Here is a 19,934-nt window from a genome sequence, read left to right on the forward strand (position 1 = left end):
TCCCTCTCATACACACACACACACACACACACACACACACATACACACACACACACACACACACACACACACATACACACACACACACACACAAACAAACAAATGGCCAAATTACCAAGGGAACGCCTGTTACAGTTTCAGGAGAAGATAATCTCTTAATGGATGGATGAGGATCATGTAATTAGGGAGCAGCCCACACATACTTTTGGAATATGGAACATGACTCTACTTAAGAGTCTTTGACTTTCTCATGGTGTGAAAGTGATTCACAGTCATTAGAAATCATACTTCACACTTTTACTTATCTTTATTTTTGCTGTGCTGTACAGGGCATTTGGCACGCAGTTGAGAGCTATAACTACAGCTTCTAAATGTTGCTCGTTCCCCAGCTGGGGACACCTAGCACGATCCTTTGCTGGACAGCAGCCATGTGGTCACCAGGGTACACGCAGCACTCTGTAACAGCTATGTGGCAGAGTTAGGGCATTCAGTAGGTCAGTGTGCCCAGGGCAGTGTGAGCTGGGACATTCAGTGGGTTAGTGTGCCCAACGCAGTGTGAGCTGGGACATTCAGTGCGTTAGTGTGCCCAACACAGTGTGATCTGGGACATTCAGTGGGTTAGTGTGCTCAACACAGTGTGAGCTGGGACATTCAGTGGGTTAGTGTGCCCAACACAGTGTTGTGCTGTGTTGGTCTCAATTTGTAATGAATGTATTAAGTTGCAGACTGGGCCCCCAACCATTGGAATGGGGGCTGTCCCCTGAGCCTGTTGCTTGTCTGCCTGTGGATTCAGAGCCCCTAAAAGGTTCACCTTGTCTGGCTCCAGTGGGAGAGGATGCACCTAGACCTCCAGTGGCTTGATGTGTGTGTGTGTGGGGGGGTCAGAGTTGGGTGGGGTGGTACTCAGTGGGGGTCTTCCCCTTTTCAAAAGAGAAACTTTGAGGTACAGCAACCAAAAGATGGGCTGCCTGTTCCTAAGGTAGATTAGCAAGATGCTCCCTCCCAATCCCTTGTTCTCCTTGTGCCTCAGAAATGGAAGGAAAGAATAAGACATATATTGAAAACCTACTGGGTGGTAGGAACATTCTAGAAACACAATCTCTTAACAGAGGGGCTCTACATTTTTTTCAGAAGAGGAAACAACAATGGTGGGTGGAAGATGGAACCTATGTTCTTTACTTTTTTAAAAAAATAGTCTATCTATGTGTGAGTGTGTGTGTGTGTGTGTGTGTGTGTGTGTGTGGGAGAGAGAGAGAGAGAGAGAGAGAGAGAGAGAGAGAGAGAGAGAGAGAGAGAGAGAGAGAGAGAGAGAAAGCGAGCATGTATGCAACTGTCCATTTATGAAGGTCAGCTTTTGTGCATTGGTTCCTGCCTTCCATCATGTTGGTCCAGGGAACCAAACTCAGGCTCTGAAGCTTGGCAGCGAGCACCTATACCTGCTGAGCCGTCTAACCAGCCTCTGGTTGTGTTTTTGAAAGCAACTTTACATTCCTAGAATACCCTAAGCATTCTAAGGTTTCAGCTGCTTCTGTCCTTTGAAGCACCACGGACAGGCAGAACAGTGAGCACTGCTAAATATTTGTAGAACAGATGACCCCTCAGGTCTCTACTAATGTAGGTTTCCTGTGATCCTATAAATAACCAAGAGCCAAGGGCAGAAGAGTCATCCAGCACACCCAGGAGGAGCACCTGCTTCAGGCAGGCCCTGCGAATAGGCACAGGCGGCTTCTCACGGGGATGGCAGTGATTAACGTGGTCCACAACGAGTGCCAAAAGCACAGGGGAATCAAGGCTGCCATGGCTCAATTAACAAGTGCTCTGGAACACAGGCTTCCTTATGACAGAGTTGGCCATTCTGTGCAAAGCTCACTACAAACCGTGCGGCTGTAACAGCTACGGCAGGGCTCTAAGAAACTGGGAGTTAGGTGGTATATTTCTGTGGTTCCCCGTCTGTCCATCATCTGTGATCCTGGCTCACCCTTGGCACTGGCCCTGCCCCTGCTCACTCTCCTTCTGTGCACATGGTTCACCGGCTGCAGGCCTGGAGAGGGGACAGCCAGGCTTGGCCTCATCACACCTCACTCCCCCATCCCACCCCCATCATAACTTACTCTCTGACGTGTCTAAGGTGCTACCGACCCTGCCTCGGCTCTGAGACAAGCAAGCCAGGCACACCTCTTCCTAACTCCATATGCAAAGCACCCAGTATCTGGACAGTCCATACGCAAACATGGGATCCACATCACCTCCTAGGGCTTGGATAACACGGAGGTACCACATAGCCGGCTTCTCACCAGGCTGTGTCTTTAGGGCACAAATGGAAGGACATGTGCCATACTGTCACCGAACAAAGGGAATGTGCTTGTGTTCCAAGAAAAAGAAAGAACAGGGTGAGTTAAGTCTTCCTAAGCCGCCTGTTTCCTCTCAGATCGATGAAGCCCTCTGCCCTTTCTCCTCCAGGAGGTGACAGGGAAGAGGCACCTGCAGTGCCTGGGTTGGGATGGCAGCAGCTGAGTGCTGGCTCCAGCACCACCCCTCCAGCAGAGCCTGTGCTCTTCCAGCAGCCGAGTTCAATAGCTACTGCGTCTGGTGTGGCCTTAGCTCAAAACGCCCTTTGAATCTCTTCCATCCCAGCAACTTGTGACTGAACTCCATCGGCCCCATCCCAGAGGGGTACACGTTCACTTTTCCAGTCATCGATACCCTGTGCTCTGGGAGGCACACTTGGCCTACGGGTCCCACACAGAAGCTCGAAGCCGTAGGTTTGATGTGACCAGGCTGACAAAGAGAGGCAGGGCCAAGGCCTGCCTTGGATAATCGAGGTTCACCCACAAGCTGAGCCAGCGTTCCTAGTTCAGATCAAAATTTAGAATCAAAGGCCTTAAACAAAAAAAAAAGAGTCATTCTCATGTGGTGGAGAACACAGTGGTGGCGGAGAGACAAGGTAGCCACACTTCCCGGTGTATGGGTGCATCCATGCCCGAAGGTATCTGAAGCTTGGATGGATGGCTTGAGGGATGAAGGGCCTAAGTGAACATGACTCACAGCAGCTATTCAGAAACAAGGAGAAGCGAGCCATATTGATTGCATGGAGGTATGGAGGAGAGGTTACAGACCAGAGCCCAGGAGTGGAGGCCATGTCAGCACAGGTACCTAGCAAGCAGCTCAGCATACATACATTTACTTCAGCCACAGGAAGGCAGGCAAGAAATCTAGAGTATTCAGACAGGGCAGGAGCTGGGATTCGAGGCAGCAAGACTTCAGTACTGGGCAAAGAAGGGTAGGCCGCGTGGTGATACCTAGAAGAGTGAGGTCCTGTCTCCACTCCTGCCTAGCTATGGAAGCCGGAAGCACAAGGTTCTCTTTGATGTCTCCTGTCCATCTTACTTGCTGCTGTCAAGGGAGAACCAAGCAGGACGGTGGTGGTTCTGGAACATCTAGTACTATTGGGACAAGAGACCTGCCCCTGTCCCCAGCTCCTGGAGACAGGGTTAGTAATTCAATGACTAAGTCTAACCCACATTCCCTAGCCTTTTGCTCTCTTTGCCAAACACGGCTCTTCTGCAGTTCTCCATGCCGCGGTGGTGAAGCTGGAACTCTAAGTGGACTTTAAGAACATATAAGGTGACCAGGGACACGGTGGAGGCAGCCCGAGGAGCTCTGGCTTAGTCTCTGGACTCCAGTGAAGCTTCACAGCTTCCAATTCCTTCTTCTTAAGAGCCTCTCTAACTCAGTGCCGACCCCACACTAGGCCCGGCTACCTCTACTACACAACTATCACGTAACTCACCTACACACTGGCTGACAGTTTGACAAATTACTAAAAGCCCGGCTAACAACCAACACACTTGCTCTAAGGACGCTGCTTTAGCTATAGTTAAGCCCAATAAATCCGTGGATAACTCAACTGACAGAAGTGCGAACCCATCTAAGGATGGCAGACGTGCTGCTGGAATCTATAGATGAAAGAAAGCAGGTGGGCTCAATTCTCCATCTCTGTCAGAACATCCTGGAGAGAGCCCAAGCGATTGCAGCTAGAAGCACAGTGACGTGGTAATTACAACTGCAGTCCCTCTGAGTCTCCCAGAAGTGAAAATAAGATAAAATAAAACTTTAAAATCAAGGCACCCTTCAGGTGGTCCTTCATTACAAATGAGGCACCTACTACAAGTCAGGCACTGTCACACGTCCTTGCTACAGGCCACCCCATACCACGCCCCCAATGCTCTATCTCAGCTGCTTAAATGGAAGAGCTAATTCTTTAGTCTCTTAAGTTGTTCTGATGAACTCACTCTGTAGACCAGGCTGGCCTCGAACTCAGAAATCCGCCTGCCTCTGCCTCCCCAAGTGCTGGGATTAAAGGCGTGTGCCTCCACTGCCCAGCAGGAAAAGCTTCTCTAGTTGCCAGAGTGACCATTGTGCCAATCCAACGAGTCAGAATGGGCACCAGTAGCCTCGTTGCCTCCCCACTACCTATGCGTAGATGTGGAAATTGAAAGAGAAAGAAAGGGCCATGGGACCAATTACTTTCATCTGTAGACATCATGGTGCCAAGAGCTAGGAGAAGACACCCGGAGGAAAGCCAGAGTGCTGCATCAGAGGAGGGGCTCCTGCCTTTCCAGGGGACCCTGTAATGGAGACGCCCTCCCTCTCTCTCCTGGCTAAGAGGGGACAGTGAATAGGCTCCATTCTACTGCTCAGTTCCCGGCCCTTTCACTTTCTACTGTCTAGGAAAGCTGGCCTTGCCACAGAATCCACAAGGGACCACAGGCAGTAGGCAAGGAGCCACCAGCAAAAGGATGCAGCTGGGGTCCGAGCACGTCTGGTGCTACAACAAGAGCTGCAGCTTTAAAACAAACAGATACACGCTCTGTTGTTGTTTTTTTTTTTTTTTTTTTAATATCAAATACTAGAAAATAAACTAGAATCGTGGTTTAGATGGCGATCAGGGGGTTTTACCTTCAAACACACTGAATGTCAGGTGACACATCAGCACAGGAAAATATCCAGTGGTCACAGAGTAGAGGCAGAAAGCCTTTGGTGCAGAAGGCTTATTTATTTTTAAGGACACTATAGTACTTTGGCTGGCATCCCTTTATTCTCTTCCCACAAATAATGTGGCCAAAATACAGACAGGGAAAATAACAGAGAGGGATGAAATATCAGGAATACACAGTATTGTTAGAAATACTAAATCAAATATAATAGACCATTCCTGTAATTCCAGTACTCAGGAGACTGAGGCAGGAAGATTGCCTCCAGTTCCCATCTAGCCTGAGCTATATCACAACCTCCTGCTCCACAAAAAGGAAAGAGAAGAAATACTCCTAACTTATTTAATAAAAATTAATTCCCACGTCTAATAATACCAGAATCAGAGTAGAGGTAATACGCATCGATTGCAAGGGTGCAATAAACTAGCATCCTCCTCATGCAGGCTGTAAGAAAGAGCACACAGGAAGTACACATCAAGGGCCGTAAAGTGTTAATAGCATGGCCTATAATGTTACCTGTAGAAGTCTACCCCGAGGAAACATTCAAAAGGAAGTAGTAGGTATAAAATGAACAACTGGGGATATCCACTACATGGGGAATGCTTAGCATCTATAACAGCAAGAAACTGAAGCCATCCTAACAAATTAGGATCATTACAGGCTCTCAGAGTAACCACTGCATGGGCATTAAAATGTTAATTATGGAGACAGTGAGGTAACGGAAGATCTGTTTTTTTTTTTACTCATTTGCCATGATTTTAGGTGGAAAAGAAAGCAAGAAGATATGTGATTATGCAGACTGTTCTGCAACCCACGCTCCGTTTGTTATGCGGGTCTGCAATAAGAGAGCAGGGCTTGGGGTCCAGCTTCCAGAACCCTTCATCTTTCAAATGCACCAAACTGCTCTGGAATCAAAATAAGTGACAATGTCAAAACTGTCTGGCAGGCCAGTACCTTGGCTCCATCCACACTGATGATCCGATAGCTGTTCCTGGTGACATCATAGAAGTAGGAAACCGTGACGGCCTGCTTGCTTGCCGGCACCCAGTTCTTCTTGGTGCTGGGGTCAATCTGGAAGACATGCGCTCGCGTGGTGAAGATGGGCTGTTCTCTGCAACAGGACAGATGTGTGTGTGAAATGATGGGACTTGACTTAATGTATAATTTATGATTTCTTGGCCACCCATTGTCTCATACAATTTCAAGTAGCTTATTGGCAAAGATACATATGTATGAGAACAATTAAAATGAGGAGGAGGAGGAAGAGGGAGGGGGCAGAAGGGGGGAGGGGAGGAGGGAGAGGAGGAGGACAGCATTCCTGTAAGTAGTTTCTGCAGCCCACACTCCATTTAGCTGCACTACCTGGAGGCTGCTGGGCAACTGGCCTAATGAGCAATTTGCTTAAAATGAAATTCTTCGTTGAGAGTTTTTACATTGCTGTCAAGAGTTCTATTTTTTTTTTTTCCTGACACCCTGTTGGCATTTGTGGGGGTGAGGGACTCTTTGGAACTAATTCATTTTAGAAAATTAAAAAAAAAATTTATTTTGGGAGAATCTGGAATGATTTTAGGATTCTGTAACCCACTTGAAGCTTAATATTTAAGTATTTCTCAGATTTGGGGCGCTGGTTTGAATGACAGAATTATTTTATAGCCTTGGAGCCATCGCCGGTCTGCTTAGGAAACCCGTAAGGACTCTGCGGCTTAGAGCGCGTCAGCACTTCTGCAGGCCCTCCCTCTGGCCTAATCTTTACTGAGTGTCTTTCCTGCTCTGACTGAACTGTCCCTTTCATCCCAGCTGCCTGTGAACACTTCCTCTGACTGCTTAAAAATATTAACCAAATTAACACATTATCTCTGTTTCTTTCTGGTTAGTAAAGAATTAATTAGGTCCTGACAATAGAGATTAATAGCTAAGACAGGTTTTTAAATTATAATAGAATCCACTGCACAGTCATGCTTTGAGATATTTGCTTAACAAAGTAACAAAAAAAATTGAAACACAGACTCATCACGAAATCTGCTTTTTTTTTTTTTTTTTTTTTTTTTTTTTTAAAAAGGCTTTGTAGGCAAACTCTCAAAAATTCTTCTAAGTTCAAAATAAGACAAAAATTGGGGAGGGGAATCACCAGCATGTAAAAATAAAGTCACAAAACCACTATAGATTAGTAAGTATTGATTAAAGATACAAAATTAAACCTAAAGGTTTGATTTTGGCTTAGTCAAATTAATTTTCAAAGTCCTGGCAATGTCAAAAGAGATGATAAAGAACAGGATACCTGAGTGGACACAGAAGTTCAGAGTGCAGGGAAATCTCAAGTGGCTATGCTGTCAATGGGGAGGGGTTGGGCAGGAGTCTCTGAGCTCTCTCCCATCCCGGGCACCCCCCCCCACCATATCCCCCTTTCCCTTCCCTCATACAGCGCCTGCAGAAGACTCATTCCTGGAAACAGGGCTCTCAGGGGGAAACTTTATTTTCTAGGAAAGCAGTTTACTCATTGAGCCTCATACAAGGGATGTCAGATAATATCATGGCTATTGGCACAGTCTCAGTGGGACTCAGGAACCTCTGGAAGAGTCTGCGAAGAGGATAATGCCAATATCGCTGCTTCTAGAGCTGGTACTCCAGAAGAGCAGCTGGAGGCCGGCATCCCTGTGCCCCTCTAGGCCCAGGGAGTAGGCAAAGAACCAGCAGGAGTGTGGGTTCCTCGGGCATTTCCATCAATAAGTCTCAAGTTCACTCACTGGCTTCGCCCTAGAGCCACACCCTTCCAGTGGCTGTGTGACAGCTGTAGAAAGAAAAGGAAGATCCTTGCCATAATGTGTCACATCTGTTGTCAAGAGGCCAAGCTGTGGGGAGTGCATATCCATGAATACCATGTGGGGAAGTCTGGATGGCCCAGCTGTGCCGCTCACCAGCCAGCACTGTAGCTTTCTAATCATCTAAATACAACACTGTAAAGACAAACGTTCTCAGGCAACGGCCTGCACATGTGAGAGAGGAGTTAGGTGAGCAGCTGTCGCCTCAGAGAACACGGAGGATTATATTATACCGAGTCTCTGCTGCACTCTCCCACAGCATTAACTGGCAGTCCAAGGGTCAGAGAAGAGCTCCCTTCAGGGATGGAACCCCAGCTTTCCTTCCCTCCTGCTCCCTCGGTGAGGAGGGGGATCTGGGACTGCATATATGCACGCACGCTGGGCGTGGACAAGGGTTTGCTAAACCTTCATGATAGTGATTAGCCAAGATTACTAAAATTACTAGCTCCCAAGCCTGTCCTAGCCCCTGGCCCCTAACTCTCTAGTGAAAGAGCCTGGGGCCTCTCTGATAGGAGTTTCTAGGTGCCTAGGGAAGTCCTGCCTTTCTTTAGACATTACCCAAGGATTCAGAAAACAACAGGGTCCCCACAGCTAGTGTCTCTCATCTAGAATGACACAGTTGACAGTGGTCAATCTACTCCTGAAAAATCTCCTACAGTTCTGGGGGTCAACAGTGGGACCAAGGACCGATTCTATGGACACAAAGGGTGAGGAGAGGGGGCTGACGGGAGGCAGAGGTTCTCTGGTCAGAGAGCAGAGGGAGTCTTCTCATCAGGGAGGAGGGAGAGAAGGCAGCGAGCCTGCTGTGTTCCAGCAATGACTTCTGCATGTGCTGTGACCTTAAGGCCTGCAGGAGTGCGCACGTGAGGCAGTCAGTCAAAGTGAAGAAGACTGGAAGGCAAGGTAAGATGGCAGAGCATTGTGACTTAGGATATAGCCAAAGTGGCCTGCTGTCTGCTTGGCATGACTTGGCTCAAGTGAGCACTCAGACAAGAGGCCTCCATCTCCTACTTTGCCTTGTCAGCTCTGGAATCTGAAAACCTTGAGTTGCCTCCAGGACCTCAACCTGGAGCTGGGGAGGTACAGCAGGCTCATCTGGCCATAGCCCAGCCACCAGAGCCAGACTTTCTACAGGGAGAGGCCTAGGAGGGGCACTGCTGGGACTTCCACCACATCCATCCGAAACTGATCACTATACCAAAAAGCTAAGGCCCTGCTGAGGCTACGGAGCTACCTTCCTTGGTTCTGAGGGCCCAGCCAACAAAGGTGGTGATGAGGAATGGGAGTTAGGGGGTGGGGATGGAGATGGGACTGGACAGGACCTGGACCTGCACAACCATTCTGATAGCAGTTCAGTGCCCAGCAAGTCACCCACAGGACTGGGATTTCCACATGAATAACCCAATCTGAGAGTACTGGGGAGTTTCAAGCTATTCTTCTGATATTCAAAAAGTCTAATGTTATTTCAAGAAGGAAAAAAAAAAGACCAGGATGAAAAGAACAGCCAGGCGCTGACATTTACCAACTGCTTAGCATTCTGCATATGGGATTTCTCATTTAAGATCACAATAATCCTGTAGAGAAAGTGCTGTACAGGTGGGAGAGAGAGGCTCTGAACAGCCAGGAGGCCTGCCTGGGTCACACAGTGAGTGGCATATCTGAAAGCTTTAACTCTCTCTTAACCATGCCCTGCAAGAAGAGTAAACACGGCAGCTGTGCACAGTATACAGTCTCTCACGTGGCTCCCAGTGGACTCTCCCCTGGCAGGTGAAACTGACTGTGTTGTTTGGCCTTGTTTGTTTGATTGGTTGAGAGATATTGATTGGGGTCCAGGGTTGTTTTTTAGGCAGTTAGTCCCCGGGGACCCCAATCTGTGACTCTCCTACTTCAGCCTCCTGCATGGGATTATCATCACTTAGTCTGACTCTCTTAACCAACAGAATACAGCAGAGGCCACGGGCTGTTGCGTGTGTGTGTGACAGCTGACTCTCCCTTGTCGGCTGTCGGGAATATTAAGAGTCCCACGTTATAAGGCACTCCTGTATCCCCAGGGACCAACGTTCTACCAACAACCATGTGAATTACAAACCAGATCTTTCGGCCATCAAGCCTTCCTGTGAGACTTCAGCCCCTACCTGATCACAGTCCTTGACACAGGACTACATCCAGGTAAGGGGCATTCGGACTCCTGCCTTACAGAGATATGGCTCGAGCAGCTAACTTCATAGTTTATTACAGTGAGCTAGCTAATACACTGTCCTTCACAGGACGTCTACAATGTCCTTATCAGATCCTCCTCACAGCTGTGAGGGGACAGTGCTTTCCACACAGAGCTCAGGGTCCCAAGACGAAGCAGAACAGCAAAAAGAACACAACCGGAGTGCTTTAAATTCAGAGAAACAGACCCCCAACTTTGAGAGCTAATTTAGCCTCACCTGAGAAGGTTAAAGTGTTGTAAGTAGGACATCACTGTCAGGGCCTATATGTGTGCAAATCACAATAAGGAGAGTCTACAGAATGAGGGCTTCCCACCCAGGAGGCCACAGGCCCCTCCCAGCAGGGACCATCGGAGGACTGTAGATCAGAGAAACCACTTTCAGATCCAGTCTCATGCCCCTCTCCTCGGTGTGTGGTGCTCGGGGAGTATGTTTGAAATACACCCCATTCCTTCTCCACAGCTTTAAATAGAAAGCAGATGTTTCCGGATAGCGAAATGCTTCCTCGGGCAGACAATATAACCTACTGTTCCCTTGCATAGTCTTTTAAAAGCTGAATAAACACCAATTGCTGCTCATTGAGCACATTTTGGAACCTGACAGTAATTGTCCCCAAGAATAATTAGACGCTCTGTGCAACATATGTACGTTTGGAACATGCAACCCCCTCGGCAGAGCTACTGCTTTGGCTAAGAACGATTTCTGGCTGTGTGTGAAGTAATTCTGCAAAGAACTGGCATGCCTACTTTTTTTTTTCCAGAAAAGAAAGAAAAATGAGGTTTTAACTTGTCATAATCTTTCACTTGCTCAGTGCCTGGCTGTTTTCTGACATAAATCTATAAAGCCTCATGACTCTTATTTTCCTGCCTCTATTTAATTTGAATTGCAAAAAGTAATTCGGAAATTATTTGTGCAGCTATTTAAACATCTCAAAGCCTCACAACATTCCCCGTTTAGTCTCTTTAGACTCTTGAGCCCCTTCAGATAAGCATCCATGCAGTACCTAACGGAGAGGTTCCCCAGGCTAGATGGTAAGGTCTTACCTGGCCAGCAACATAGCTTTCTCTGTTCTACCCTCATAGGACCAGCTCCAGGCTTTGGCAACACTCATAGGCTCCAGACTACCTACTGTGTGTGTGTGTGTGTGTGTGTGTGTGTGTGCGCGCTCGCGCGCGTGTGCGTGCGTGCGTGTGTGTGTGTGTGTGTGTGTATACACATGCAAATGTGTGTGTGTGTGTTACTTTAAAAGTCAAAGAACAACCTCAGGGGTCATTCCTCTGGTACTTCCCACCTTTTGCTTGACACAAGAGTCACCACATAGGCCAGGCTAGGTAGCCAGGCAGTAGGTAGGGCTCTGCCTGTCTCTGCTTGCCTCCCACCTCACCATTGTTGGGGTTACAGGAACATGCCACCAAGCCTGGCTTTTACACTGGTTCTGGATTTAAAGACAGGTCCTCAAGCTTGTGTGGCAAGAATGCCACTTCGCCAGTCCCTCGGCTCTTTCATTTAGGACGTCTGTTGTTTGGGACTACTGCGGGTCACTCAGGGCCACACACACGCTAGGCGAACATTCTACAACTAACTTAGCCCCAGTCCTTCTTCCAGTACTCCTGTATCTAGACTCATGTCCATGCCAACACGGGGGCCATTTTGAGACCTAAAATTCCTCTCTCCGCTGGCTGGAAGTCCTACCATGGCATCTCATGAAGTCTCATGTGTAATCCACTTTTACTTTGTTTTTTGTTTGTTTGTTTGTTTGTTTGTTTGTTTTCATAGCTCCTAAGGCCTTGTAAATGTACATCACCAGGTTATACTCCATTCTCTCTGAGGATACCAAGCAAGGACCAGAAACGTTGCTTACCTGGCCTCTAGCCAGCATTCCAGATGGCCAACAGGCCTCTTGCTGGTAAGGCCAAATACCCAGAGCTCAGACAGAGAGCTACAAGGGGCAGAGGGATACAGACAGAAATTCTCACATATTCTCTCAAGCAGAAAATCGAATTCACAAGTACATTGGAGCTCTACTCTCATACAAAATCCAAATAGTACGGTTACCACTATTTGCAAAAATGACTGCACACGTGAATAGTAAAATTCAGTAAGGTGGTGAGGTACAAAAATCACTAATTAAAAAATAAACCAATGAGCACAAATAACCAGACAGAAATTACAACAAATTTTTAAAAATTTCCATTCATAATATCAATCAAATGAGTAGTGTCTAGGAATCTATTTAAGAAGTATGCAAAAAATAAAACTATATTAAAAAAATAAAACTTCCACCAAAAATAAAAATAATAAAAAAGTAAAATCTTCAAAGGTACACTGAAGAAATCATTAATAAATATGACATGCCCCATTCTTACATGAGAAAATCAATATGAAGATGTCAGTTGCCTCTAAATTAATATGTAAGTAATATAATGAAAATATCAGCAGGATTATTTTTAGAACTAGACAAGGTCATTTGTATAGAAAACTCATTATGTGAACAAGTCCAAAAACTAAAAAGTCTGAAAATGGAGAGCAATGGGAGAGATTTAGCTGTATCAGATACTGAAATGTATTATTATAAAGTTAACAACAAAAGGGAAGTGCCAGCAAATATGCAGACACATGCATGGGCAAGAACAAATTCTATAAATAGAAGCCTAAAAAATGGTGGGCATGATACAAGCAGTTCTGCCCATTTGATTATTCTTGTTCCAAGAATGTACAAGTACTTGTCGGACTTGACCCCACCAAGCCTGAACCTGAAGCCCACCTCCCTGCCCTATTGGAGCCCCTTCGGGTGGACCACAGCTGCCTTGCTGGGTTAAATTATTCCTACTACATACCACCAGACAGCTAATTATCACACCTAATAAATCAGAGGCCTCGGAGCAAAAGCATTTGTCATAAATCCTCCTCATCCACCGACAGAGGATTTCCCTTTAGGTCACATTTACACCAGAGAGTAGAAGAGACAAGTGCCCCCAATGAACGATGACAGACTTGATTAATGATGCTACTTATTGCTTGGAGTGTCCAGCACTTTGTAAAGAGCATTCAGCACGCGTCCTCCTATTGTGGTATAGGTCTAATTGAGCTCCATAGGCTGGGGGTTGCCCCGAGGGAGGACATCTGATCCATGCCCACGCACTGTGGATGGATGGCCAGTAGTAGAGAAACGAGCCAGGAAAGCAAGTATTTCCATGGGTGACTGAGGCTTTTCTGAGGATACAAAGTAACAAAGAGCTTACAGGGAGGGCGAGAAGGTGAGGGAAGGCTGAGGCTTCGTCAGGACAGGGACTGGAGAGAACTTACTACAATGCAGTTTCAGGTTCAAACGGCACCTCTCCATACTTGCTTCCTCCAAACACATCCCCCTCACTCCTAGATAGAGGTCTAGGGCTTATTCACAGGACCCCTGGGCAGCTACAGAAGGGACCTCCGGAGATGAAGCCAAGATGTTGTAGGACACAACAGCTGTGGATCCTGAACACCGTGCTAAGGAAATCAGTCTTTATCTCTGGGCCAGCATCTGTCGACTGTGCTCCATGGAAATTTTTATCAAAGCAATTTTCTCTTCCAAATGCACTTCTAAAAAATACATATGTAGGATAAATGTTAAATGGATTTAGATATTTGTTCCCATAATTATGTAATTGGAATTTTAAGAAGTGGCATTCTCCACCCAACACTGCTGGGAAATCACATGGATGCTATGTGATACATACATCTGTCATATAAGTTGCTCATAGGTGTATAACCTGCACTTATAGACCACTTTAGGCATGCATGGGACATTCTATCCACTATGGACTGTCTACAGAAAGCACTTTAAGATTTCAGTACAGCCGGGCGAGGTGGCGCACGCCTTTAGTCCCAGCACTCGGGAGGCAGAGGCAGGCGGATTTCTGAGTTCGAGGCCAGCCTGGTCTACAAAGTGAGTTCCAGGACAGCCAGNGAGGCCAGCCTGGTCTACAAAGTGAGTTCCAGGACAGCCAGAGCTACACAGAGAAACCCTGTCTCGAAAAACCAAAAAAAAAAAAAAAAAAAATTTCAGTACAGACTCACCATATTCTGTAGAAAGTATATTGAACATCTAAATTATTCTATTACAAAAACCATTCCAGGGCTTAGGATATGGCTAAACTGATGGAGTGCTTGCTGAGCACTCATGAAGTCCTAGCTTCAATCCCCAGTACTGAGTAAGACGGGTACGACTAGCACATGCCTGTAATCACAGTACTTAGGAAGTGGAGGCAAGAGGATCAGAAATTCTAGGTCACCCTTCGGCTACATGGTAAACGTAAGGCCAAATTGGGCTACACAAGACCCTATCTTCAAAAGAAATCAAGGTGGGTAGAACAAGTTTTGAATAAAAAAAAAATCAGAATTTTACAGTTTATATGCTGTGAACACCACCACACAGAACTGGAAAACACCCAAGTAATCATTTCTGGGAAAGCAGGTGGTGTGTTTGCCAGACTCATGACAATTAATAATCTCTGGGACAGTCTAATTCAAGCAAGAGAAAAATCTCACTGAAGGAACAGTCTGTGTTCTTCCTCTTGTTACAACACATCTGTGCACACAGATTTTCATATTAGGCTACAGTGAAACACAATATAGCCCATTTTATGCTATACAAGGCTGTGACTTGGAAACACAATTTCTAATCTTAACTAAAGAGGGATTTTTTTTAATACTAAGGAAATAATGTTCTCAGTTTTAAATGTTGAGGGAATCTATATTCACCTAAAATAAAAAATAAACTAGATGTTTGAATAAGCAGTCTCTCTTAATAAACTAGAATTTTCTTTGATGTTTTATACTGATACTGTTAAGAAGTATTTACAAATAAGTTGACCAATCGGTAGCAATGAATTCGTTTGTGAGGTCATGCCATGCTGTCTCTCGCCCACTTTATCTTGGAGTATATCAAATCTTATGATCTGTTGCTCTCCCACTAATATACCAAAATGGGTCAGGGGTGATGACACATGCCGGCTCTGGCTAAGCAGAGACAGAAAGATAACCTTAAGTTTGAGACCAACCTTGTATACACAGGAAGTTCCAAGATAACTAGAACTATATTGTAAAATTCTGCCTCAAAAAGATGTTTAATAAGTGGGCATGGTGACACACACCTTCGATCCTAGCATTTGGGGCAGGCGGATCTCTGAGTTCAAGGTCAGCCTGGTCTACAGAGTGAATTTCAGGAAAGTCAGAGCTACATAGAGAAACAATGGGGAAAAAAAAGATGGTAATAAATAAAATTAAGGAGGGGGGCATCTCTAGAACGTACCAGAGATCTGGGCTATTGTAGGCTCCAGGGGGTCTATGAGGGTGGCTCTGGCTGAGAACACATGTCCTAGCAGTGGGGGACATGGAGATAGCCACCTTCTATAGCCAGGCAGGACTCCCCAGTGGAGGGATAAGGAGATTAACCTACCTACAAAACCGTCCACCACAATTTTTTTCTGAGGGAATGGCCAACCAATGATGGGCCCAACTTGAGACCCATCCCATGGGCAAGAACCAATCCCTGACACTATTAGTGATACTCTGCTATGCTTGCAGACAGGAGCTTAGCATAACTGTCCTCTGGGAGACTCCACCCAGCAGGTGATGAAAACAGATGCAGAGACCTACAGCCAAACATTAGAAGTCTAGTGGAATTGTTGGGGAAAGGATTGAGAGACCTGGAGTAGATAGGAACTCCACAAGAAGACCAACAGAGTCAACTAACCTGGACCCTTGGGTTAGTTGAACCACCAACCAAAGAACATACACGGGTTAGACCTAGCACCCCCACCACCCCTGCTCCATGTAGCAGATGTGCAGCTTGGTCTTCATGTCTGGGCGGGTCTCACCCAACAAAAGAAGTGGACACCTATCCCCAACTCTGCTGCCTACCTATGGATACTGTTCCCCTAACTGGGGTGTCTTGTGTGGCCTCAGAGGGAGAGGATGTGCCTAGTCCTGCGGTGACTTGATGTGCCACGGTGGATTAGTATCCACCTTCTCAGAGAAGGGGGAGGGACTGTTTGGGGGGAGGACTGGGAGGAGAGGGGGGCTATGATCGAGATGTAAAGTGAGTAAGTAAATTAATGGAAAAATTAAATTAAAAATTAAAATTGATATTTTTTGGTAGCTGGGAAATGCTGAGTTTAGAGCCCAGAAGTAGCAGAGTAGGAAAGGCAATGAAGAGGGTGCCTGGCACCTGTACAGAGGATGAACGGAAGAGGTAAGAGGCTAAAAGCTACTCCTGGGGCACTGTATGACCTTCGACCTTCGTTACACCAATGAGAAAAGTCATGACTACAGGGGACCTCTGTCTGTTTAAACATTTACTTCCAGTAACCCCAAGTTCTGGCAATGAAGATCAAAGAAAAACTCAGGTATATTTCTAGCAAGTGGAGAGGAAAGTAGCCCTTAGGATGCCAGAGAGGGCTCCGCCCTCACCGGGCTTGGGACACCAGAGAGGGCCCCGCCCTCACTGGGCTTGCCTCAGAGGAAGCTAACGTGCTAGGAGCATTATCAGAGCCTACCCGACCCAGGAGGTTGGAAATGCCCAACTGCAGCCCCTCCCCTGAGCAGGGGTGATGTGAGGTCGCCGAACGGCTAAGAATCCACGGTGAGACTGCTAGGACCCTTTCCCTGACCACTGCGCTGCTGAAGGCTGGCACACTGTGGCTCCTCTCACCCTGTATGTCAGGTCTGCCTTCCGACAACACAAAATTACACGGAAGGACTATTTTAATGATCAGATCAGAATTCTTTTCAAAACTGTGATTAATAAGATAAAAGGTTTAATGGGGAAAGTTGACAACAGGCATAAAGAGATGGCTAACTAAGCAGAGAGATGGAAATTCTAAGCAAGAATCAAGCAGGAATACTGAAGACAAAACCCACAAGCTGGGCAGGCTGAGTAAAGACTTATTGTGTTAGCCTGATAACCTAAGTTACATCCCTGGAATCTAAAAGCCGGAGCAGAGAACCAACTCCACAAAACTTCTTTTGACCTCTGTATGTATGTGGATATGCATGTGCATATCCGTATGCAAGTGGGTACGCACAGACAGGCATCACTCACAGGTAATGGTGATGGTGGTGGGGGTGGTGGTGGTGGTGGTGGTGGTGATGATAGTAATAACCAAACATTGAAACAGAGCTGAATAATGTCTTGGGTGGACTCACAAACAAACTGGATGGGGCTGAGGACAGTATCTCCAAGATTAAGGCTACGACAATAGAAAGTGTCAAAGCTAAAAAGCAAAGAGAGTGGGGGACCACCCCATTCAATACAAGAACTGAGGGAAAACCATGACAAGTGTGGCATGCATAACAGAACCACCACAAGAAGACAGACACGAAGGGTCATTTAAAGCAAGGATGACAGAACATTTCATCCAAGTGTGAGTGTCAGACACCAAACCACAGATCCACGATGCTAGAGAAGGGCAGAACTCAATGGTCAGGAAAACGTAAGCTCGGGTTTGTAATCCTGTTGCTATGATAAAAACACTGAGGAAAAAGTAACGGGTTGGGGGAGGGCTGTTGGCTGACAGGTTACAATCCATCCCTAAAGGAGGCTGGGACAGGAGCTCAGGGCAGGAACCTGAGGCAGGAACTGAAGCAGAGGCCATGGAGGGACACTGCTTGCTGGCCCATCCCTAAGGCTTGCTCAGCTTTCATTCTTATACAGCCGAGGACTAGATGTGGGGGGCAGGGCTCTCTCTCATCAAACACCAATCAGTAAAATACCTCACAGCCAATCTGATGGAGGCAATTCCTCAATCTGATGGAGGCAATTCCTCAACCATGTGTCCCTCTTCCCAGGTGAATCTAGTTTGTTGTTAATTTGACAATTAAAAAAAAAAAAAAAGAACCAAGAAACCAGCAAAGCAAAGCATACCAATACTTCTCACACTAAACCTTCAGATAAAAACCCGAAGCTTTAAAAAGAGATCAGCTGAGGGAGGAACAACCTACCTGACCCATAAAGGAGAAATCTAAAAACCACCTTGCTCCAGAAGACATGCGTGCAAGATGACAGTGGGGTGCGGCGTTTAATGTGTTGAGGGAGAAAAAAACCCACCAGTCTAAAATTCTGTACTCTGAAATATTATCCTCTGGGAGTGCAGGAGAAAAAAAAGGGGGCCTCGGATGAAGCTTCGTGGGGTTTGTTGATAACCACCCTGCCTTGCCGGAGACACGAGAGGAAGCTGGATGTGTCAGAACTTAGATGTAAGTGAATGAGAAAACCAAACCATCCCTTATTCTCAGCTGCCTTAAACAGGTAACCAGATGCTCAGAAAGGAAGCCGTGCCCTGTGTCTGACCATGCATGCATGTGCAATACTTATATGTAAGTGCGAAACAAGAGACAGGGGTGGCACAGGGTGAAAGGGGAACTGGGACCATTCTGTTACTGGAAGACACTGTGGGGGGTTGAATGAAAATAGTCCCCATAGGTCCACAGGGCACAGCACTACTAGGAGGTGTGGCCTTGTTGGAGTAAGTACGGTCTTGTGGGAGTCCGAAGGTACGAAGGCAGTGACATGTCACTGGGGGCTTTGAGGATTCAGAAGCCCAAGCCAGGCCCAGTGTCTCATTTATCCCTGCTGCCTGTGGATCCAGACGGAGAACTCTCAGTTACCTCTCCAGCACCACATCTGCATGCATGTGGCCATTTTCTCACCTTGATGACAATGGACTAAACCTCTGGAAGCAGCCCCAACTTCATGTTTCCTTTTTAAGAGTTGCCAAGGTCATAATGCCTCTTCACAGCAATAAAACCCTAAGACAGGCACTTCTGTCTGGGAAGCAGGATACTGTTATTTGAAAGTGAGTTTGGGCTGAGATGTAGCTTAGTTAGCAACTCGGATTCCTCAGAACCACAAAACATAAAAGACAAGGAAAGTATAAAGCTAAAAAAGTTTGTGTGTGTGTGTGTGTGAAATGTGTGTGTGTACGTGAAAGGTGTGTGTATGAGCATGCCTGTGTCTGTGTATCCTTGTATTCATGTGAGTGTGTATGTGAGTGTATGTGTGTGTAAATGTGTGTGTGTGCTAGAGACGGGGGTGTTAAAAGAATAAGAGCAGCACAGAGAAGCAAATAAAAATGAACATATCTGATAGGCATAATCCGATAATCACCTTAAATGCTAATGTTTTAGATTCATTCGTTGAAAGATCAGACTAGATTATAAACCAACCCCAATATGTGTTATTGACAAGAGCTCCACTTTAAATATAAAGGCAAAATAGATTAAAAGGGCAAGCAGGAAGAGACAACATATGGTAACTCATCAATAAATAGAAAAGATAGCTAGATGAAGCTCACACAGGGCAAATTCAGAAGCAACAGAAGTTATCGAAGCTACAGGGGCCTTGCTCTTGAGGGCACTACTCAAAGAAGATAGGGACTGCTGGATGGGTGTGCACCTCACAACAGTGTAAAAATGAAGCATGGAACTGATAGAACTGAAAGCAAACAAAGCCACGTGCGGCTTTAACAACCCTCCAGGACAGATGGAGGAGTCTAGAAGGCCAGGGCATCAGTCAGGGTACAGCTGAACCCAACATCACCGTCACTCAGCTGGAAAAGCCTGACAGCCACATCTTGTTTCATCAAACAAACAAAAAGCCAAGACTACACATTGCTCAGCTCATAGCGAGTATTCACCAAGACAGACTACGTTCTGGGCCACAAAACATATCTTAACAAATTCAAAACAATAAAAGTCACATAATATCTGCTCTGAGAGTGGAATTAAACTATTTAATTGTCTAAACTGACGTCACCATTCCATGGTGTGGTTTTATTGATATGGCAGCAAGAACAGCCAGAGGCATCTGGAAGAGCCTGTAGCAGAGAGAGAGAGAGAGAGAGAGAGAGAGAGAGAGAGAGAGA

At 46.3% G+C, this 19,934-nt stretch overlaps 1 protein-coding gene across 2 annotated transcripts in view; it reads right to left on the reverse strand.

Moving 5' to 3' along the window:
- The window catches only part of Homer2 (homer scaffold protein 2), a 98,382-nt gene that overhangs the window by 33,651 nt on the left and 44,797 nt on the right, over positions 1-19,934 (reverse strand). For both annotated transcript variants that reach the window (XM_029540310.1, XM_021199278.2), the window contains exon 2: positions 5,949-6,105. In XM_029540310.1, coding sequence (XP_029396170.1) covers positions 5,949-6,105 — 157 coding nt within the window. The remainder of the gene's footprint in view (positions 1-5,948; positions 6,106-19,934) is intronic.

This window comes from Mus pahari, chromosome 1 (assembly GCF_900095145.1).
Source record: "Mus pahari chromosome 1, PAHARI_EIJ_v1.1, whole genome shotgun sequence".
NCBI lineage: Eukaryota > Metazoa > Chordata > Mammalia > Rodentia > Muridae > Mus > Mus pahari.